At 40.4% G+C, this 23,855-nt stretch overlaps 1 protein-coding gene across 1 annotated transcript in view; it reads right to left on the bottom strand.

Moving 5' to 3' along the window:
• The window catches only part of dcc (DCC netrin 1 receptor), a 703,166-nt gene that overhangs the window by 468,178 nt on the left and 211,133 nt on the right, over positions 1–23,855 (bottom strand). Inside the window, exon 4 of the mRNA XM_052034012.1 lies at positions 14,070–14,354. Within this exon, the coding sequence (XP_051889972.1) occupies positions 14,070–14,354 (285 nt within the window). The remainder of the gene's footprint in view (positions 1–14,069; positions 14,355–23,855) is intronic.

Here is a 23,855-nt window from a genome sequence, read left to right as displayed (position 1 = left end):
AATTGTCTTCCTTTATAGGTATTCCTCTGACTATGAGTTGACCTCTTTCCATTAAAACATTTTTGGCTCTAGAAACAGCAATTCAAAACATTACAGAGCCCTGAGGGAGGTCACTCAGCCAAGTTGGTTTACTCCCCTTCAAAGAATATAGTAGTTAATCCCACTCTCCCACCCTTACCCCATCCTTCTTCAAATATTTATTTAATTCCCTTGTGCAGGTCACTAATAAATCTGAATCCAGCATTCCATATTCTATCCACTTGTTGCATTATAAAATGTTGTCCCCGTGTACTTTTACCAGTTACCGTATATCCGTCACCTTCAGTGACTTGAAATAATTTTTCCTTAATTAGTCTTCCAAAACCTTTGAACACTTCTCTAAAATGTGCTCAGCCTCCTCCACTTTTCTACAGAGATCAACCTCAGTTTTTACAGCCTATCCAAATAATTATTGCAATTACTTTGTACCACCTCCCAAATATTCATGCTTCCTTGGTGTGCTGTCCATTTTGGTATTTCTTCTTTTGCAGGTGCCTGGACTACTACTCCAGTACCAGAACCAATACTTTACTTCACTGCTCTCTATTTTGTTCACACTATTTTGATCATTGCTCCTCTAAAATTTCCTTCTTTGTTTCTCCTGCGCAACAGGTACACCATCTCAGATAAGTCATTCTACTCTCTGTAACATTCTCATCCAACAACATATTTAGCTGGGACTCAGTGACTCTGGATTAGATGTTAGAGCAGACTGAAGTTATTATCTTTACTGGAGTCAGTGGTGTAACACCATTAGGCAATAGATATCCTCCATATAAATACGGGGAGTAACCCAGCAGAGACTATTTGAGAAACGTAAGAACTTAAACAAAAATATGATCTGTAAATAAGTACACAGGATTCCAATAGGAAAATATAGGGGAGTATTTTCATCAAAAAAGTACTTCCTAGACTTCAGTCTGTACATTTAACTTTGCAATATCATCAGACTGATGTCAAGAATAAGGCCAGGGTGACAATGGAACACTATATGCAGAGCTGGGAAGCATCCTTGCTCCTCCAAGTCCAGCAAAATAATTTAAGGAGCTCACCCTTTTGTAAAGAATCCAATGGTGCCTTGAAGATCATCAGTTAAGCCAGTCAACTCTTGGCGAAATAGGACAGCCATTCTCCATCCACGCCTCATATAATTTTTCTTGCCTTCTTACAATTGGTGTGGGGCTTTAATTTGCATTTTTTTTATTATCCTTCCATCTGCCCTATGTAAGGCACCTAACCACCCATTTAAAGATGCCCTATTGGACTCTCAGCCACTGGTTGCAGGTTTTCTGAGGCATGAATCAAGATGCCAGGAATTGAACGGTTCCCTCTGATGTTTCTTGCATGCTTTTGGAACATAAATAAAAGTTGAATTCTTCTGGTCATATATGATGAAGGTAAAGAAGCCAGACCCAAAGAAAAGGCTCAAATAGCAGCGATATTTTGCTAACAGTGCTGCCAGAGGCAAAGTCCCTGCATTATGCTAACAACCAGAAGCAAAGTTGAAGAAGCTAATGTCTGAAGGAAGGGAGAGTGTCAAGACTCCTGGCACTGAAATGACCTTTAAACTTCATGCATAATTGCATTAGTGTATTTGTAAAGTAAAAGTTCACTGGCATTAAGTGGTGAGCAAGCAAGGAATTTACAACCAGATGCCAAGATTGTCAAAATGGTCAATAGTCCGATTGATCCTGTTTGCCAAGTACTTCAAAATAATACAGCCTTGGTCTCCAGATATTTCGTGACTAAAAATCGAAGAAGGAATATTCTTAAACTGCTGGTGATGCTTGAGTGCCAGAGCAGTGTAAGAAATAAAAGATGAGAAAGGGCATTCAGCTCATCAAGGTTGATTTATAATTGAAGTCCCCTCTAAGGACTTAGGCTGATATTTATTCTCTTGGCCCAGACACTTCCCTGCCCAGTTCTTGCTTAATCAGATAGACATCCATTTCATTGCTGCACAAATAATATTTCATAAGTTAGCAGTTCCAGGTGCCCTCCAGCTTTCATTCTTTTTCTCTCTCCATGGCCCTACATTTCCATATTATTATAACCTTCTGCAGTCATTTAACCAGAAGCAAGGTCAACACTTTTCCACCTCTGGCCTCTTGATAATTTAACTGTACCCAACTGGTGACCATTCCTACAGCTGTCAAGGCCTTAAACTTCCACTCTTAAATGTCTATACCTCTTCCCACTATTTTGTTCATTTGCTTACTGGCCTCCAAGTTTAAGTTTCCTATCCAGGCCATATATCACATCATCAGTAGGATGCACTGATGTGAATTATCAGCCTAAAATTCCAGCAAAAAGATTAACTTGCATTGTGGTTGCAGATACTTGATGACTTGCCGTTAATTATAATAGAGAAGCTCACAGGGAAAGTGATTTTGTTCTTCTATTCTTCAGGTTAATATTGGATAACCTGTTCTGCAATTTGTTGAGAAACAGAACTTATGGACTATTTCTTCTTCGCCACAAATGACTCGATTTCTTTGTGGAAATGGACATCGGAACTACTACTTTTATAGTCAATGTTTTTAAAAAATATTTCTTTCACAGATTTATGTTTTGAGACTTTGCTTTGTGAAAACTGGCAACTGCCTTTGCCTTCACAGGAAACTGACCATCACATTTACCTGCATAACAATGAGTAAACTTCAAAGATAATTTGCTGGTATTAAATGCCATGTGGTGAAAGTAGTTAAATATTTTGAATGCAAATTCCGTCTTAAAATTGAATTATCATCACTACAGAGATGAGAACTTGTTTTTTCCAACTTCCACTGGATGGATACCGCCAAATACAAGGCCAAAACAAATTGTGTTCAAAAATTCCCATCCACACCATGGCATTGGCAACAAAGGCAGATGGAATGTGCTGGTAAAACTTAGGCAGTTGTTAACTTTTCAGCATACTCTGAATATCAGATTTCCATTCACCATTCTCCCATTTTATGTACATGCATGTCTAACAGCAAATTACATGTAGTGACAGTATCCAATACACTTACAACAATGTTGTACCATATGATTTCTGAAATAGAATATTTTATGTTGAATACATGTCTCTTTTGAAGAAGTTAACATCTTAAAAATTGAGAGTTGCCAGTTTAGAAGTGGATATGCACTAAGCGGCATTCAAAGCAGTTTTGGGCATCACACATCTTAGCTCTTTGAAAGGCAATTTCTCTTATTTTGAACATTAATGACACTGGATGCATTTCTTTTTCTTAATAGTGCCATAAATTAGACTTTTATCACTTTAATTAAATACATTATTTGTCAAGGAGCTTAAATACTGCATTTTTTCAGACATTGTACAGCCTCAGCAGCTATGATTATGTGCTACTCAATATGTCAGTTCTGACACAAGGTCTTCAACCTGAAACTTTAACTGTTTCTCCTTCCACAGATGCTGCTAGACCTGCTGAGCGCTTCCAGCAATTTTTTTTGTTTTTATTTCTGATACAGCTACAGTTTGATGACAAATTAATAGAATAAGGTCTTGATGGAGTAATTGTTTTACAAGTGCAAGTGATGGTTTCTTTCATCTAATGCAGAATGAATATTTAAACTTAGTGACATGACTGTAGTGCCACTACAGCTATGCAGTGATGATGTGGGACGAAGGGAATAACAATTGTTAAACTGACTGACAGACATGTGAAAAATGGTAGTTCTAAAATTGTCATGGTTAATTTGTGTTTCAAGAACATCTATCAAATTCTAAAGTTGGTTTAATGTAGCAGTTAATTACCCCTACTTCAACCCCAACCATCAAACACCACTCTTCCTTCTTCTGTTGTTCATGAAATCATACACTGTCTTTTTGTTGCATGTGAAATAATTTGGCCTGGACTTTGTTGGTAAATGGCGATGGTTCGAAAGGAAGCTGTTGCCATTTAGACATTTAAATGTAGGAAAGTCTGGGGCACCTTGTTATACATAGACAAACACACATATCCCAAAATTATGCAGCATTAGTTGTTATATTTTCAACATGCTTTGAAATAATGAGGCTGTGCTTTGTCAAGATCCCTCAGCACTCATGCAAGATTAGGTCTGATGCAGATTCCTTTATCTCACTGGAACTGTAAGTCTACCGGGAAAAAGGAGAGAAGGCAAGTTCCTTTTTCAAACAAAAATGCTTTTCTTGTTTTTATTAATTATTTTTGAATATTTTGAACATTTCAGTTGATTTTATTACTTTTAAAATGTTTAACGAATATAAAATTCTTAGTTAGTTAATTTGTACAGTATCTCCAACATTCAGAAACACTTAAAAACTTTGTCATATTCAAGAGTTAATGAAGCTGTGGGTGTCGCTTTGCAGGTCCTATCAAAACTGTCAGGAGAGTTTCAGATATGAAGCTTCTCCATTGTATCATTCAAGAATGTGTGTCTGGGGAAATAATGATGGAAAACGAGGAGATTGTGGATGGATTTTACAGGTAGTTTGTATTCTTCTTCACTACAGAAGATGGAAATAAGATCTCAGACATAGCTGGAAGTCAGGAATTGGGAGGAACTTGGGAAAATTAGAATCACTGAGGAAGTAGTTTTGAGAAAATTGTTGGATCTGTGGGCTGACAAGTCACCAATCTTGATATACTTCATCCAATGATTATAAAAGTAGCTGCTACAATAATTGATGCATTGTCTTTTATTATTCAGAATTCCCTAGATTCGTGGAAGGCTCCCTTAGACTGCAAATGATGAATGCTCCTTCTTTATTCAAAAAGGGGAAGAGACAGAATGCAGGAAGCTACAAGCCAGGCAGAATAACATCTGTCATAGCAAAGATATTAGAAGTTATTAGTAAACACATTATAGAATCATAGAGCAATACAGCACAGATACAGACCCTTCAGCCCAATGAGTCTATGCCAACCATGGTGCTCACCCAACTAGTCCCAAGTTCCTGTGTTCGGTCCATATCCATTTAAGCCCCGCCCCTGCATGTACCTATCCAAGTGCTTCTTAAATGACACTGTTGTACCTGCTTCAGCCACTTCCCCTGGCAGCTCGTTCCATATACTCACCACCCTCTGCGTAAAAACCTTTTAAATCTTTCCCCTCTCACCCTAAATCAATGCCCCCTAATTTTGGACTCCCCTACCCTGGGAAAAAGACTGCTACCATCCACCTTATCTATGCCTCTCATGATTCTTAAACTTCTATAAGATCACCCCTCACTTTCCTATGCTCCAAGGAATAAAGACCTGGCCTGGCCCACCTCTCCCTATAACTCAGGCCCTCTAGTCCTGGCAATATCCTCATAAACAGCAAAACATATGTCAGGCTGCTGTTTATCTATTACAGCTCAGCGTTCAACACCATCATCCCCTTAGTACTAATAACCAAGCTTCAACACCTGGGCCTCTGTACTTCCCTCTGCAACTGGATCCTCGACTTCCTTATCGGGAGTCCACAGTCAGTGTGGAGCGGTAGTAACATCTCCTCCTCGCTGACAATCAACACAGGTGCACCTCAAGGATGCGTGCTTAGCCCACTGCTCGACTGTCTTTATACTCATGTCTGTGTGGCTAGGCACAGCTCAAATGTCATCTATAAATTCGCCAATGACACCACTATTGTTGGCAGAATCTCAGATGGTGATGAAGAGGCGTACAGGAGTGAGATAGATTGGGTGATTGAGTGGTATCGCAACAACAACCTTGCACTCAACATCAGCAAGACCAAGGAATTGATTATGGACTTCAGGAAGGGGAAGTCGGGAGAACACACACCAGTCCTCATCGAGGTGTCAGCAGTGGAAAGGGTGAGCAGCTTCAAGCTCCTGGGCATCAACATCTCAGAGGATCTATCTTGGGCCCAACACATTGATGCAATCACAAAGAAGGCACACCAATGGTTCTACTTCATTAGGAGTTTGAGGAGATTTGGTACGTCACCAAAGACTCTTGCAAATTTCTACAGATGTACAGTGGAGAGAATTCTGGCTGGTTGCATCACCACCTGGTATGGGGGCTCCAATGTGCAGGATTGAAAGAGGTTGCAGAGGGTTGTAGGCTCAGCCAGCTCCATCATGGGCACAACCCTCCCCACCATCAAGGACATCTTCAAGAGGCGGGGCCTCAAGAAGGCAGCACCCATCATTAAGGACCCTCATCACTCAGGACATGTCCTCTTCACGTTACTACCATCAGAGAGGAGGTACAGGAGCCTGAAGACTCACACTCAATGTTTCAGGAACAGCTTCTTCCCCTCTCCATTAGATTTCTGAGTGGTCCATGAACCCATGAATACTACCTTGTTACTCCTCTTCTGCGGTATTTATTTTTGTAACTTATAGTAATTTTTATATCTTTATACCTTGCACTGTACTGCTGCCACAAAACATGACATATGTCAGTGATAATAAATCTGATCCTGATTCTAAATCTTTTCTGCACTCTTTCCAGTTTAACCGCATCTTTCCTATAACAGGGTGACCAAAACTGTACAGAATACGCCAAGTACACAATACTCCTCACCAATGACTTATACAAATGCAACATAATGTCCCAACTCCTATACTCAATGCCCTGACTGATGAAGGCCAGCGTGCTAAATGCCTTTTTCACCACCCTGTCTACCTATGGCACTGCTTTCAATTAACTATGCACTTTCACTCCTGGGTCCCTCTGTTCCATTACACTCCATCGTGCCCTACCATTTATTGGATGAGTCCTATGCTGATTTGACTTTCCAAAATGCATCACCTCACACTTATCTGTATTGAAATCCATTTGCCACTCCTCAGTTTATTTCCCTAACTGACCAAGATCCCCCTGTAATCTATGATAACCTTCTTCACTGTCAACAACACCTCCTAATTTCATGTCATCTGCAAACTTGCTGATCAAGCCTTGTGCATTCACATCCAAATCATTTATATAAATAACAAATAACAAGAGTCCCAACACCAACCCCTCTGGCACACCACTAGTTACCGGCCTCCATTCTGAGAAACAAACTTCAACCACCACCCTCTGCTTCGTACCTCTGAGCCAATTTTGAATCCACCTGACTAGCTCTCCCTGGATTCCATGGGACCTAACCTTCCAGACCAGCCTACCATATGGGACCTTGTCGAAGGCCTTTAGCAAAGTCCAAATAGACAATATCCACTGCCCCACCCTCATCCACCTTTTTGATTACCTCTTCAAAAAACATCTAAAGGTTCATTGAGCACAAATTTCCACACACAAAGCCATGCTGACTCCTTCTAATCAGACTCTATCTAAATGCTGGTAGGTTCTGTCCCTCAGAATTCCCGCCAATAACTTCTCCAATACTGACATCAAGCTGACCAGCCTATAGTTCCCTGGCTTGTCCTTGCTACCTTTTTTAAACAATGGAACAGTATTAGCCACCTTCCAGTCTTTGGGAACTTCACCAGTGGCTAACGATGAATCAAAAGTCTCCACAAGGGCCTCTATAATTTCTCCCATAGTCACCCACAAAGTCCTAGGATGCACTCGGCTAGGCCCTGGGGATTTATCCACCTTAATGCACTGTAAGGCTGCAAATATCTCCTCCCTGGTATTACAAATGTTCTCCACTTCTTACCCTTATCTCTTGAACAACCACGATTTTCTCCTCAGTAAACAAAGTGGAGAAACATCTGTTAAAAATCCCACCCATCTCCTGTGGCTCAAGACATGGGCAGCCCTGCAGATCTCTAAGGGGACCTCCTCTCTCCCTAGCCATCCTTGTACTCTTTATATAGCTATAGAACCTCTTGGGATTTTCCTTAACCTTACGTGCCAGATTGATCTCATACCCTCTCTTTGCCCTCCTGATTTCCCTCTTAAGATTATTCTTAATCTTTTTATAGTCCTCAAGGGATCCACTCATCCTGACCTCCTAAACACTATGTATGCTTCCTTCTTTTGACCAGACCCTCAATATCTCTCATCACCCAAGGTTCCCTGAACTTCCCAGGTTGACCCTTCACCCTAACAGGAACATGCTGCTTCTGGACTCTTGATATCACACTCTTATAAGCCTCTCACTTATCATTTGTTCCTTTCTCTCCAAATAGGCTCACTGCAGAAAAATTATGGCATAAAAATTCAAGATAATCAGACAATGTCAACATGGTTCAGTGAAAGGGAAATCAGGTTTGACCAATTTATTGGAATTCTTTGAAGTAAAATCCTCTGTGGATAAAGGGGAACTGGCAGATGTGCTGTAAACAGATTTCCTGAAGGCTTTTGATAAGGTCCTGCGTCGAAGATTATTGTGGAAAATAAAAGCTCATGGTTCAGGAAGTAACATATTGGCGTGATTGGCTGACTAACAGAATGCAGAGATGAAGCATAAATTGACCTTTCTCTGCTTGGCAAGTTCTAACAAGTGATGTGCCTCAGGGATCAGTGCTGGGACCTCAGATTTTTTAATTTGTATAGCTGACTTGAACAAAGGCACCAAAGGTGTTATTGCTAAATTTGCTGATGACACAAAGAGTTTGCACATTCCTCATATAACCATGTGAGTTTTGCCCATGTGCTCCAGTTTCCTCCCTTATTGAAAAGACGTGCATGTTGATAGGTAAATTGACCACTGTAAATTGTTCCCAGTGTGTAGGTAAGTGGTAGAAAATGGGAGTAGTTGATGGGAATGGAGGAGAATAAAATGGGATTAGTTTAGGATTAGTCCTTGCTGTTTAGCACAAGAGGGCCTATTTCTGAGTTTTATAATGCTATGGTCCTAAAGCTCTCTAAAATCTTGTAGTCCCTGCCCCTTGTATGAAGGATATTGATGACTTAAGTCAAATCAAGCACTTATAACACATTCTTAATTTTCCCTAAAGTGTCTGTTTGAATTCCTGCAGTCTGTGTATTGAATGTATTCCCACAGTGCAGTTCAGTGGAGCGTTTTGTGAATTGGACCCAGCAACAATGAAGAATAGATGATATTTCCAATTTAGAGTGGTGTGACTTGGAGGGGAATTTGTTTAGCTTTCCTTATCTTTCCAGCTGATGTCCAAAATGAGAGGCTCAAATGTAAATAATTACATAGACATGAGCAGCAAGTTGGCTAAGGTGATTTAAGAAATTAGATTGACATGCATGATGGTAACTAAGCAGTGGCAGAAATTCAAGGAAATATTTCCCAATTTTCACAAACCAATCTGTGATTAACCTCAGAAGTTCCATATTCCCTTATGACACTGAAGGAGGCCATTAGCCCCATCAATGCTGGCTCACAAAGCAAGCTAATTCCCCCATTACTTTTCCTAGTAATCTATTCTCACATTCCTATCAACCTCAACTCCCACACCAATTCTATCACTCACCTACACACAGGGGACAAGTTCCAGCCAAGTCATCTACCAACCTGCATATCTTTGGGATGTGGGAGGAAGTAGCACCAAAGAGAAAGCCATGCAGTCACTGGGATAATGTGCAAGCTCCACATAGACAGCACTAGATGTCAGTTCGGTACCAGATCACTGAAGCTGTGAGGCAGTAGCTGTAATAGCTGTGCTAATGTGCCACCAGATGAAATAAGATGAAAGGCTTATGAAGTTGCAAAGAACTGTAGCAGGCTTAAGGATTGGGAAAATATTGGTAAAGTAGGAGAAAACAGATGTGAGACAATTGGAAAAACAAATCAGGTTGTACAAACTTCTACAAGTATATTAGAAGGCACAGAGAGTAGCAAAGTAAATATTGGTCGCACAGAAGCTGAGATAGAGGAATTAATAATGGGGAGTAGGTAGATGGTAAAGGTTAAGCAAATACTTTGTGTTCTGTCTTTGGAGTAGAAAATCCAAAAGCAGACCGAAATTTGTGGTAACCAAAAGCAAAAGTGAAGGTGGAACATGAGACAATGTCTATCACTGGTGAAAAGGTACTTTGCAAACGAGGGGGTCTGAAGGATTAACAGATATCCCAGATCTGATGACTTTCATCCTTGGGTTCTAAGAGAGAAATAATGTGGTTAGGTAAAAGTCAGAATGACTTTATGAAAGGAAAATGGAGTAAACAGGTTTACTTGGGTGCTATTAGAATGTAATCAGCAGGGAACCAGTTAATGCAGTGCGCTTGGATTTCCAAAAGGCATTCATTCAGGTAGTCCACTAAATATTGCTGCAAAGATCAAGGTTCATGGGGTGAAGACTAATAGAGTCACAGAGTTATACAGCACAGAAACCATCAAGTAGCCATCTATACTAATCCCATTTACCACACTTCTTCCATAGCCTTCTAGACCTTGGCAATTCAAGTGCCGATCCAAATACTTCTCAATTGCCATGAGATTTCCTGAATCATAAACTCAGGCAGTGCATTCCAGATTCCAACGACCTTCTGGGCAAAAAAAAACCTCCCTCTAATTCCTTGGAAACTTGTTAGCCTGTACCAGAAACCTATGCCCTCTGGTTATAGACCCTCTGCAATGAGAAAAAGTTTCCTCCTATCATAATTTCGTGCACCTCTATCAGGTCCCCTCTCAGTCCCGTCTGCTCCAAAGAAAACAAACCCAACTTATCCAGTCTCTCCTCATAACTGAAATATTCCATCCCAGGCAACATTCTGGTGAATCTCTTCTGCACCGTCTCCAGTGTACACAGTACTCCAGATGACCAATGATTTGTAAAGTTTTAACATGACTTCCATGCTCTTATAAGATGTGCACGAATGCATAAAGGCAAGCACCCTCCAAGCCTTTTCACCACCTTTAAGAATCTATGGACATGTACACCAAGGTCCCTCTGTTGATCAATGCTCCCCAAGGCCATGCCATTCACAGTGTATGCCCTACCCTTATTAGACCTCCCAAAATGCACTCATCAGGATTAAATTCCATCTATTGCTCTGCCCAATTTAACAGCTGAAGACAACACCCCTCTCTATCCAATATACAGTATATTAGCATGGATGGAGGATTGGTTAACTGATGAAACACAACTGCATGGAGCATTAGTAAGACCACACCTGATATACTATATACAGTTTTACACCTCAGACCTGACATATAACTCATGGGTTACCAGACAGTTCTCCAATATGCAGCTGAGAACAGAATTGAACATTGTTTAATCATCAGTAAATATCCCAATTCTGTCTTCATGATAGGAAGACCATTGATGGAGCAGGGAAGAGGAAGGGAGTTGAGGAGCAAGACAATGGAGACAGTGGCAGGGTTTGGGAGAGAAGGGAGGTGAAGAGGAAGGAGAAGAGGAGGAGAGAGGAAGGAAGGGCAAGGAGACAGGAAGGGAAAGGGAGAGAGAGGGATGTAGGAAGAGAGAGAGAAGGAAGACAAAGGAAAGGGTAAGAAAGAGAAATAGGGTTGCCAATGTGCCATATTGTAAAGGGTGGTGTGGACCACTTCCCATATCTTGGGAACCAGCTCTAAGTGAAGGTAAATGTTGATGATGAAATTCACCAACACCTTCAAGGTCAAAAAATGAACTGCTGGAGGAACTCAGTGGCTCAAGCAGCATCCGTAGAGGAAAATGGACAATTAATGATTTGGGTCAAAGCTTTTCATCTGGACTGAAAGGGTAGAGAGGAGAGACTAGCATAAAGAGGTGAGGGAGAGGGGTGAGGCAACAGCTGGCAAGTGATTGATGGATCCAGGTGAGAAGGCGTTGATTGGCACATGGAGTCAGGTGGGGAAACGAAGGATGGAAATAGCGACTGAAGCTGGGAGATGATATGTCAACTGTTCATTCCCCTCCACAGGTACTGCCTGACCTGCAAAGTCTCTTGAGGCACCATCTTCAATGTGCCAGCACAGTCTTTGATCATTGAGGAAAAGGTTATTTGAAAATCAAGACCTCAGACCTAACATATAACTCATGGGTTACCAGAGGGTTCTCCAATATACAGCTGAGAATGGAATTGAACATTGTTTAATCATCAGCAAATATCCCCTATTCTGTCTTCATGATAGAAAGATCATTGCTGTAGGAGCTGGAGATGGAACTATGACATTGCGCTGAGGAACACCCAACAGTGATGTCCTGGGGTTGGGATAGCCAATAACCACTCCCATCTTTCTTTGCACAATACAATACCAGCCATTGGATTGTTCTTCTATATATGCCCATTGATCTCGGTTTTGCTCGGCAACCTTGATGCTACACTAGATCAAATCCTTTCCTGATATCGGGGCCGATCTCTCTCACCCCACCTGTGCAATTCCTGCTCTTTGCTACGTGTTTGGATTAAGGCTGTGATGAGGTCTGCAAATGAGTGGTCCTGACAAAACCAAAACAGGCCATCGGGTGAGTTGGCCTGGATATAAGTGGACATACGAGGTATACAGTATATGAGTTGCCCTGAATAAGTGCTGGTTGATGGTGCTAACAATGATAGTTTCCCCCACTTTGCTAATAACTGAGACTAAGCAAATTTGGTGGTAATTAAGTGGATTGGATTTGTCCTGTTTTTACTTTTGGCGTGCAGGACTTCAGTTGCACAGCTGAGATGCTGTCTAATCCCATTCCCATTCCTGTATCCAGTCATCTCAGTCATATCTTGATAATATGTGGAGTGAATCAAAATGACTGGAGACTGGCTTCTGTGACGGTGGGGATCTCAAGACAGATGCTACACCCTGCCATTGCCGAGGATGGAAATGCTTTTGAAGACTCCTACTTCCACAACTCTTCCACCTCATCTTCTATGGCCTGCAATCTTTGCAGACCCCTTCCCCTCCTTACACAGTCTTTTTGGGGACCTCCTCCGGCACTCTGTCAATCTGGCCAGCTGCTGGAGACAAACAGAATTAAGCATTGCCACTGACATCCTGCTTTTACATTCTGCAAGGTTTCCAAGTTCTAGGAGCTTCCGGGTGGCTCCCCTGCAAACACACAGATCCACTCCTTCTCAAAAATATCAAGGCCAATGAATCTCTGTGGTATTCCAAATAAAACATTGCAGTCAGAGCCATCAGTGATGTGGCAGTACTAATGTGGATTTTGAGTCACCTGACTTCAGACTCACTATACATCCATGAAGTTGAAATATACATTGCATGAATAAAGATCATGAAGACCACAACTCTCCAAATTCTTTCAGGGTTCAAACAGCAGGTATCAAAAAAGTTATTGCACAGATAAATTGCTTCAGGCAGCCAAGCATTCACAGCAATATTCTTTATCCTTCTCGGATGGTTTCTGCTATCACAGTGAAGCAGAATGTACTGCTTACTGGCAGGAATAGAAGCAATGTCTATGTCTCAGGAACAGTCCCAATTCATGGTATATTGTTGGTCTTGAAATTGTTGCTCAGAACAAGGATGTGTCAGGCATAAATAGCTGTGAAGTATGATTTGGATTGCCATGGGGTGAGTTATGGTTAGTCTCATGAGACTTGAATTTCATCCCATGAGAATCGCAGACTTAAATCTAAGTTCTGTTATTATAGAAATGTAAATATTCACACATTGCACTATTGAAATGCTGTATTGATGAAAACAAAAATGTTGCCATTAAAGCAATGCCCAATGAAATACCTCTGCCACATTAGCCATTGTTTTTTTCATCTATGGGGCCTGCGTTCAACTTTAGCTTTGAATACTGGTCTGAAACTTTGCTCTGTTTACCAGGATGCAATAGTCTTAAGTGAAATGGCTTCAGGCAGTCATATGTGGCACTATATTGAAAATATCTCTTGGAAAGGTTAGGAGGATGACTCCTCTGGGAAATTGAAAAGCTACATTAGTGTAGGACGGAGATGGTTTTCCGAGGTTAGTGCAAAGGAATATTATGATTGCTGATTTGAAGGAGCTTTACTATACAACTGACTGCTGTATGGCTCATGAGTGCTTAATACTGACATGCTCACGTTGTGCAATTGTACAACTGTATCATTTAGTTATGAAGAAAAACAGGCCTTCGCCCATTTCTGTTTAAGATGCATTCAATCATTGCTGTGTAAAATAAGAAAACATGCATTTCCATAATGCAGACAAGCACCAATGGATCTGCTTTCAATGGGAATATTTAGTGTTTTGCACAACAGATAACCTTTTAAGAACATGTCCAACATCTAACATCCTCTTACCGGACAGAACCTGAACATCAACATCATTTCCGGTCCTTGAGCTTCCGGGGTTTTCTGCAAGACAACGGTAGGACCCGCTGTCCCCTGCATGCAGCTTACTGATCACCAAGGATCCAGAGGGGAGAACAGCCATGCGGACGTCATCAGCACTTAGCTGCAGATCGATGTGGTTTTTCTGCCAATGAATGGAAGGCATTGGCTCACCAGTCACTTCGCATTTCAACACAGCGACATCTCCTGCATAAGCAGCAACCGACTCTGCCTGTGAGATAAACCTCAGTGGACCTAGAAATAAATAAGACAAACATTTGTTAAAAATAGGGAGAAGTTGAAGAAGACAAGTCAAAGATCTTGACATCACAGTGGTGGCATGATCTGAAGATTATTGATTGTAGGGAGCACTTGCTTCACATGGTAACAGAACTTTACATCAATACAATATGGGTGGGGTCTGCACAAAATGTCTTCTCTTAACCTTATCAAAACAGTCATATCATGGCAAAATACACATCAAAAGGAGTGACTGGATGATGGTACATTTTAAGCATTAACATAGATAATTATACAGTGGATTGAGCAACGCAATGGGTTAGTGCATCTTCAGTTGTAATCTGATTCAGATTTTTCGTAGCCCATTCACTACCTTAAACATTCATTGCTTGCTTCAGTGTACATCATCTAAATAATTCACCAGAATGCTTTGACAAGGCTTCTTTGACCACAACATTTACCTTAAGAATGACAAGAGTAGCAGGTGCACAGAATACCATCTGCAAGTTCCCTGGCATCCTGACATGGAAATACATGTAATTCCTACAGTCTTATTGGTTCAGTGTCCTTAAATTTCCTAAGATCACTGTGGAACACTTTCACTGCATGAACTGCAGTGGTTTGTATTGATAGCAATGCCTACTTATCATAAACAAACAAAATAAGTTAATTTAAGATTGTTCAGAATGCAAAAGGATCACATGGCTGTTGAGTATTGTCCACTGCAGACAATGCCTGATAGCTTAGTATCTATCATGGCCTCCCCCTTTCCTGAAGGAAAAAAGAATTTTTTTATTGAGGTGAAGACTGAATATGAATGAGTTTATAGTCTACTAATGGTTGCAATTTAAGTAAACATTCACAACACAAAACTGGCAAGAAATCACTAAAATTTATCGGTATCATTCAGAGAAACAATAATGAGAGTTGTTGCGGTAAAGCAGTGTTTCTTGATGCAAAATCTTCTGTTCAGAACATATGATTTCTCCTTGTAACCCAAACAGCATATCAACTGCATTGCAATAGTGCACAAAGATATTTTATGGGATCACATTATTAATACACTTCCAGAGGAAGTGTATTCTCCTCCAAGTCACACCATACTGATTTGGAAGTACACCACTGTTGCTTCATCATTGCTAGATGTACAGGCTAGAATTCCATCCCTAACAGCATTGCAGGTGTAACATCACCAGAATAACAGTAATGGTTTAAGAAAATGGCTCACCACCACCTTCTTAAGGGCGGTTAAGGATGGACAATAATGTTGGTTTTACTAGTAACACATACAACCTGAAGAAAAAAATCCATGAATGTTAAGATGAAATATTATATTAAGCAGATTTTTCACATAAACTAAAATAACTAACAAGAAACATTGGTAACACTCAACTGGACTTGAGCTGGACACTTGAACTAGAGTTTCTCTTTACCTTTAACGTTACCTTTATCTCTAAATTTACCTTTAACATTAACCCTTAAAATAGGTGGAATGGTGTCAGGGATGACGCTAAAATTTTAAAAAACATTTCCTGAGCCCACAAAATTATTGGTATAATGGAAGCAGGACTGCTCTGTAGGCAACCCATTTCAAAGGAAGGATTGCTTAATAATTATTATAATATGTCTGGAAGCTTCATATTTAATATAGATTTAACCTTGGCAGGCCAGTGTTCTGAGGCTAAAGGTAACTGGCAGCTTGAGAGAGGTGAGGACAGCTCTGAAATGGAGGTTAGATATTGTTGTAGGGCAGGAAGAGCAGGATTACTTCCTTCTCTCCTATCCACCAAACCAGCTTCTTCCAATTGGCTCCCTTCTTCCCAGACAGAAAAACACTTCCCACAAAGATGGATTTCCTCCCATTATCCAAATTCACATCCTCATCCTTGGGCTTCTGAATGTTCCTCCCACTCCACCCTACCCCAGTACAATTCATATTCCCACCACATTAATAGCAGGCTAAGGCACCCTCTAGAGTGTTAACCCTTTTGGCTAACTGGTTGGGGATTTTTGAGAAGTGAGGTGTACACAGAGGAACTGATAATCCACAGGGCATAGGGAATCCCACATATATGAGTTTCCTGGGCAAAGTTCATTCCCCCAAATTGCAAAACCCTCCTTGACAACATTGGAACTACTTTTTTTCAGTTCCAGGGAGGAGATTTTCAGTACATCAAACCATCCTGAGCTAACAAATTCATTTTAAAACAGATAGGTATTACATTTTGATAACATCACGGAAATGTGGAACAGAGGAAACTGGATGTATAAATCCTGAAGTTAATAATGGAACCAAAGGGCCAAGGAGGTTCAAATCTGGACCTTACATTATGGAGGTGTCCAAAAGTTTTCTTTTCTTCTTGGCTCCCTTGCTGTTTGGTTTCTGCCAGAGTTCATATCAAAGCTTAGAACAATACTAATGAATCCTTAATATCATACGAAGGCATCTCATTTTAGCACCTCAGCTGAAAGTAGCCATCTCTGACAATGAATCACTCCTCTAATACTGCGCTGTGAAGCAAATCACAAGAGGTATTTATGATGTCTTTGAGTTCAGTCACTACAAATATGACTACTTCAGCTGAGATGGCAATTGCTGAACAGCAGCCACTGAGCCTTCACACAGGTCCAGCCGTGCTTGCTGTAGTGATAATGATGTAGAGCAACATGAATTATTCTGGAGCAGGGTAAAAGTGAACCACTTACAAACAACATTGTCGGCAGGTGTCTCCAAACTAACAGTGGGATTAGCAGTTTGTGTGATCATGTCTGTGATGAGATTAATTAGGCGTCACTTTCTGCCCATGCACATTTATCTAGTGATGTGTTGAATCTGAATTTGTTGGCTTTGATAAGGTTTTTCAAACAGAAGATAGAAAACATATAAAGTGTGTTTAGTCCTGAGCCCAGGATGAAAAACATGGTGTAGAGAGCAAAGACAGTATCTTAGAGACTGGTTTTGAATAGTTTTGTGAATTTATGGGATGAAAGTCTCTTCTACCTTCCTGTGGTAATAGTCACAATTAAATGAATATAACCAACCTCATGACCTTTCTAATTTGGTCTCAACATATATCTCAAACAATCAAAAAGACCAACGTTCTTCAGAGTCTTTAGTTATTAACATGGTCTTTTCTTATTCATGTATTGAATCAAATCTGTTGCTGAATTTTCCTGACGATATGCTTATGGTAACAACATGTGTTTTGGTACCGAGACATAATATATGCAAATATTCTGCCCACTATCTCTTGTTGGAATTGGAATTGGTTTATTATTGTCACATGTACCAAGGTACAGTGAAAAACTTGTGTCACATGCCGTTCATACAGATCAATTCATTACACAGTGCATTGAGGTAGTAAAACATTACAGAATGCAGAGTAAAGTGTCACAGCTACAGAGAAAGTGCAGTGCAGGTAGACAATAAGGTGCAAGGACATAACAAGGTAGATTGTGAGTCCATCTTTTCGTACTAGGGAAACAGGATTCTATGGATACTAAGGATTCAACTGGTCTTCCCTGTTATTGGAACAAATCATTAACAAACCATTAAAATATGCTGTGTGTTATGAATAGACTTCACTTCCCAGTATTCACCTATATGTATTGACTTTAAGTACCAATCATACAACACACTGCTCTAATCGGCTCCCTTCTCCTCCACAAAGTGACAGCTAATTCACCGATTTACAAATATACAAGGCAACTTTTATTTTCAATTGTGTGAAAAATGATATGTATGACTATGAAATCTATTGAATGCACTAAACATATGCATTGGAGATCATTGACAACTGCAGCCATCTGGTGCCTAAAGTGGACTGCATTTCTCTGGTGCCAAATGCCTTTTTATGCATTATTGAAGAAGCCTTTACCAATATGACCAGTTTAGCTTTTAAATCCTGTGCTTCAAATTGGTCAAAAATTGCCTTTGATGGCTCAAGGCATTAATCCCATCTGAAAAGAGATATCTTTCCGATGTCACATTTTTAAGGAAAGTAAAGATTGGGAATCACAACAAAACTTAAATCAAAAGTAGGAGTTGGCTAAACAGAGAGGAGAATTGGAAACCTGGAAGGAAACGTGATTAATATTTTTTCAAATAGTTTATTTTTAGTAAACTTATATTTGCTCAAGCTTATTTCAGCAATGCTGTCTTTTAATAAACCAATAATAAACCAATACCAATACCAGGTTAATAAGGATGAACTTGGTATTGGTATTGGTTTATTATTTTCACTTGTACCGAGGTACAGTGAAAAGCTTGTCTTACAAACCGATCGTACAGGTCAATTCATTACACAGTGCAGTTACATTGAGTTAGTACAGAGTGCATTGATATAGTACAGGTAAAAACAATAACAGTACAGAGTAAAGTGTCATAGCTACAGAGAAAGTGCAGTGCAATAAGGTGCGAGGTCACAACAAGGTAGATTGTGAGGTCATTGTCCATTTCATTGTATAAGGGAACTGTTCAATAGTCTTATCACAGTGGGGTAGAAGCTGTCCTTAAGTTTAGTGGTACGTGCCCTCAGGCACCTGTATCTTCTACCCAATGGAAGAGGAGAGAAGAGAGAATGTCCCGGGTGGGTGGGGTCTTTGATTAAGCTGACTGCTTCACCAAGACAGCGAGAGGTAAAGACAGAGTCCAAGGAGGGGAGGCTGGTGTCCGTAGTGTGCTGGGCTGTGTCCACAACTCTCTGAAGTTTCTTGTGATCCTGGGCAGAGCAGTTGCCATACCAAGCCGTGATACATCCAGATAGGATGCTTTCTATGGTGCATCGATAAAAGCTGGTGAGAATCAAAGGGGACAAACCAAAGTTCTTTAGCCTCCTGAGGAAGCAGAGGCACTGGTGAGCTTTCTTGGCCATGGCTTCTACGTGACTTGACCAGGACAGGCTGTTGGTGATGTTCACTCCCAGCAACTTGAAGCTCTCAACCCTCTCGACCTCAGCACCATTGATGTAGACAGGTGCATGTACACCACCCCCTTTCCTGAAGTCATGGGGCAGGCACTGTAGCGTGGTGGTTAGCGTAATGCTATTACAGCACCAGCGACCCGGGTTCAATTCCATCGGCTGTCTGTAAGGAGTTGGTACATTCTCCCCATGTCTGCATGGATTTCTTCTGGGTGATCCAGTTTCCTCCCACATTCCAAAAGACATATGGGTTAGGAAGTTGTGGGCATGCTATGTTGGCACCGGAAGCGTGGCGACACTTGCAAGCTGCCCCCAGAACTTTCTATGCAAAAGATGCATTTCACTGTGTGTTTTGATGTACAGGTGACTAATAAAGATATCTTATCTCTTATCTCTCTCATCTTAGACTGTATACATTTCATAGCTCTGATTGGCTTGAAAATGTAGCTGCAGACTTTCTCCTTGAATGTCGGAGTGTTTTTTATCAGTCAAGTCTTTGCAGAATTTAACCCAGCAATCATTCATGATTGTACGTGACCAAATAGCAGCTTACAGATGATAATGTTCCAATGACATTGTTGCTTTCATCCTTCTCACTCTGAGACTTGGACACAAACTCCAGGTTGACGTACCAAGGCAGTACTTGGGGATTAGGAATGCCCACTGGAGGAGGTGTATCTCCATGGGACACAGGGTCAGATTACGCTGATGGCCAGCTGGTGGTTCTGTATAGAAGCGCAGGAAGGCAGAATGTGATGGAGGTGAGATGACAGTGACCTCCCACTCTACTGCTGGCCTTGCGTTAAAGGGCTGGATATGCATCCTATAACCTTAGCCATAGCTGGCACATCTCATGTGGCCCTGTCAATCAAATACGTTTGCCGACCTTCAGTAAAAAGGTTTTAACTAATTTACATATATTGAATGTGATTTAAATGAATTAATCAATTTTTAACTTTTTAAAAAATGTTTTTCAACTATGAGTTAATGAATCTGACCAACTGTGACATTTAAAATAGTAGTAAGGCATGGTATCGAAAGACCTGCACCACCTGCTGCCTCGTCTCTACTTACAGCCTGCTATGCTTTTGGAATGGCTGCAGCCACAAGGCTGCCAAGACATTTGATGCAGTACATTTCTAGAAGGAACACTGTTCAGCCATCATTTGCCAACGGTGAAATAAATGGATGAAGACTTCAGTGGTAGTGCTGTCAATGAAGTGGCCTACTTTGTCTGGATGGTGTTGAACTTCTTGTGTTCTCAAGTTTAATCCTAACTCAATGATTTCATGATTCTTTGAGTATTGTTACAACAATGTTATGGTGATGTGCAGGTGCATTATCTACCTGCTTATAATGGCTGGTCCTGTTAAGCTTTTGCTCAATGATAACCCAGACTTTTAAAAGGGGTACCTTTAATAAATTGTAAAATGTTTTAAATAGATAAGCTTGTTTTAAAGTGTTTTATTGTGTTAATATCGTTGCTGTATGGAATAGTAAAGTAAAGATTGTTAATTTTAAGATGAAGATTGTAAAGCAAATACAACATGTGTTAACTTTAATAAAATAATATAATGTCATGAAATAAAGCATGATGATCAGATGAATCAAAAATAATGCTAACTGCAAAAATTGTTCTGAAACAGAAAAATGTTTAAAACTTGCATAATGTGAGAGTCAGAGCAGTAATTTAGACTGTGGGGCTGTGATGTTATGTTTGAAACAGAAAAGTGTCCAGGGAAAAACAGTAAATCCAACAGGAGTGATATATGGAACTTGAAACAAGTAAACTCAGGCCAGAACACTGAGTAAAAGTTAAAGGGGAACAAAGGAGCGACTGAAACATCCAGAGGGTTATTTTGCTGAGTTAAGCAACGTTTGCCACAGAATTCTATACAATCATTATAGGTGTACCATTGAAGAAATAGCTCAGGCCATGAGAGAGTAAACAAGGGTGGTAAGAAAAGGCTCAATCTGCAAAAGAATAGACATAGCTAGTTACAAATGAAATATACAATGTATTTTTGAAAGGAAGAGGAATAAGAAATCTCTGGAAATTGATGGTTAGAAGGCAAGATCAAAGAGTAAAGAAAAGTATAAAGTATGGGGTTAGACACCAGCAGAAAGAGAACCTGCAGGCAACAGGACACAGATGGAGAAAAAGAGTGGCACAGTGGGTGAGCCTCTAAGCTTTCAAGGAACAGATTGCAACCGTCGTCTTTGTTCAGCATTGCATCTATACCGAATGCAACTTACTTAATAAACCCGAAATAAAAACAGAAAATGCTGGAAGCACTCAGCAGGTCAGGCAGCATCTGTGGGAAAAAAGAACAAAATTAACATTTCAGGTCCAAGACCCTTTGTCAGAACTAGGGAAAAGGGAATAAGAAAAGAAAGGTAATTTTTAAATGCAGAGAAGGTGGCAGGAGACAAAGGGAATATCTGTGATAGGGTGATGTCAGGTCAAATGGATAAATGGGCAGTTAGATGGTGATTATTATGCTTTTTTGCATCTATTATAAGGTGCTGATTGCAGGGTTGAGGGGCATATCCAGCAGGTCATGTGTATAAGTAGAGAGAGAAAACTGAACCAAAATCACAGAGGAATGACTGGCAGAAATGGCCAGCATTGATACAGACAGAAAAAAAGAGCAAGTTACCTAAGGCTGGAGAATTCAATATTTAGAGTCCAGTAGTGTGCCCAGACAGAAGATGAGGTGTTGTTCCTCAAGCTTGCATTGGGCCTCATTGTAACAGTGCTGGAGGTCACGGACGGATATATCAGAGTAGGAGTGGGATCTTATTTCAGATTTCCAGCATCTTCAGGTTATTTTTTTCATTTACTTAATAAATCTGTTGTTCTTATAAGCAATGTAACTGTATCCACTGGTGGTCCAATGTAGCCGTGAGCAAGTCTCTTGACTTAAATTTTGAAAGTAAAACAAACTATGAACTGATAAATCTTTCACTACGTACAATGAAATGGGAATGGCATTGAAGGTCAGGGGAATTGGCTAGATTTTATCTTGTAGGAGCAGGTCATGGCACATATAATGTGGAAAGATGCTTATCACTCGGCAATATTATTACTGTAATGATTTCATTTTCACGGATCATGATCTCCAAATTGAATGAAGCCATCCAGTCTAAAAGTTTCCCTGCGAGCAGTCTACGGGTTAAATCTGCCAACTCAATTGTTGCTGAATCAGTTGCCCATCTGTCATTACCATCTGATTCTCTATCTTTAAAAGTGTCAAGTCAACTAGCACGGTCTTGCTTTAGTGTTCAGCTTGCACCCTTTATAGGCTCCCGCAGCAATGAACTGTCAGCTTTCTTAGCTCCAAATTCACAGCGTCAGCAACCACTGCCAGAGGTGGCACCTCACTCCACAAATTAACAGGTTCCTGCGAGCTCAGTCTCCAAAGCTGAAAATCATGTCGTTTTCTAGCACTGAAAGCAAACCCATATGTCCTTTTCCTTCCCAATTAAATGCAAAAGAACATACTTGTTTCCAATTCACTATTTTGATATCCAGAATCACAGTTCCTTTCACACCTACCTTTGAAAAACATTAAAATTGGAGAGTCTACAGTTTTGTGATGCACTTTCTTGTTCGGTATTTTAAGTTTCTACTTTTTTTTGGGTGCAGCATTGGAAAAATATCTTTGGGTCATTTTGGGGCAGATTTTCTGTTGTCACCAAGATCACTAGCTTACCTGCCCCAAATAATTAGTCAATCGGCAGCTAACGAGGCCTCAGCTCCCAAGCTCACTAGCTCTGAAAATACTGATTATTTATGGATATCATTCACAAACATTCAAAATTAGTCAGGACCTATTAAAAAGTAGAAATAATGTTACAGAAAATGTCTAAAGTAATGTAAGACTTGCAAGACTAAAAGCAATGAAACATTTACACTGCCGATCCACTGGCAGCTAATTTCTCCCATTCATTTTAATGGGACCACTGTACCTGCTCCAAGTTTAACCTGGCACAAGTCCACAGATTTCCCAGACTGGGGACTGGGACATCTGTGGAAGTTGACACAGTTCTGGTGGATGCTATGGAGAGTCCACTGACAGATGTCCCAGGGCCAGCATTCTGCTGTACAGAAGAGTGCACTTCAGCCTATGATTCGGAGTAGCTGAGTTATGAGCTTAGCTACTGGCACATGCTTTTGAAATGTGCACATCCTGAGGGTCTGAAATCATTTGTGATAACAAAAGCCTAGAAACCAACTATGATACTAACAATCCTTGAAAACTTTCAATGAAGCCAATGATATTTTGCCACTTCACTTTAAAATGTAATCTCATTCAGTATGGAATGTGTAGTCTTCTGTAAGAACATTCTAGTTGGATAACTACCCCAGTTTACCACAAAAGCCTTAGAAATCACACGATTGTATAAAAGAGAGGGAGCTCGTGTGGTCTCTTGGGTTTGTGCTGGCACTTTGGAAGTCCTATCAGTTTAGTCCTGCTCCACTTCTTTCCCCATAATCCGAACAACATTTTGCCCTTCAAATACTTATCCAGTTTCCTTTGAAAGTTGCTAATGATTCTGCTTTGACCACCCTTTCAGGCAATGCATTCCA

Source organism: Pristis pectinata, chromosome 2 (assembly GCF_009764475.1).
Source record: "Pristis pectinata isolate sPriPec2 chromosome 2, sPriPec2.1.pri, whole genome shotgun sequence".
In the NCBI taxonomy this organism is placed as follows: domain Eukaryota; kingdom Metazoa; phylum Chordata; class Chondrichthyes; order Rhinopristiformes; family Pristidae; genus Pristis; species Pristis pectinata.
This window is presented reverse-complemented; position numbering and strand designations above follow the sequence as displayed.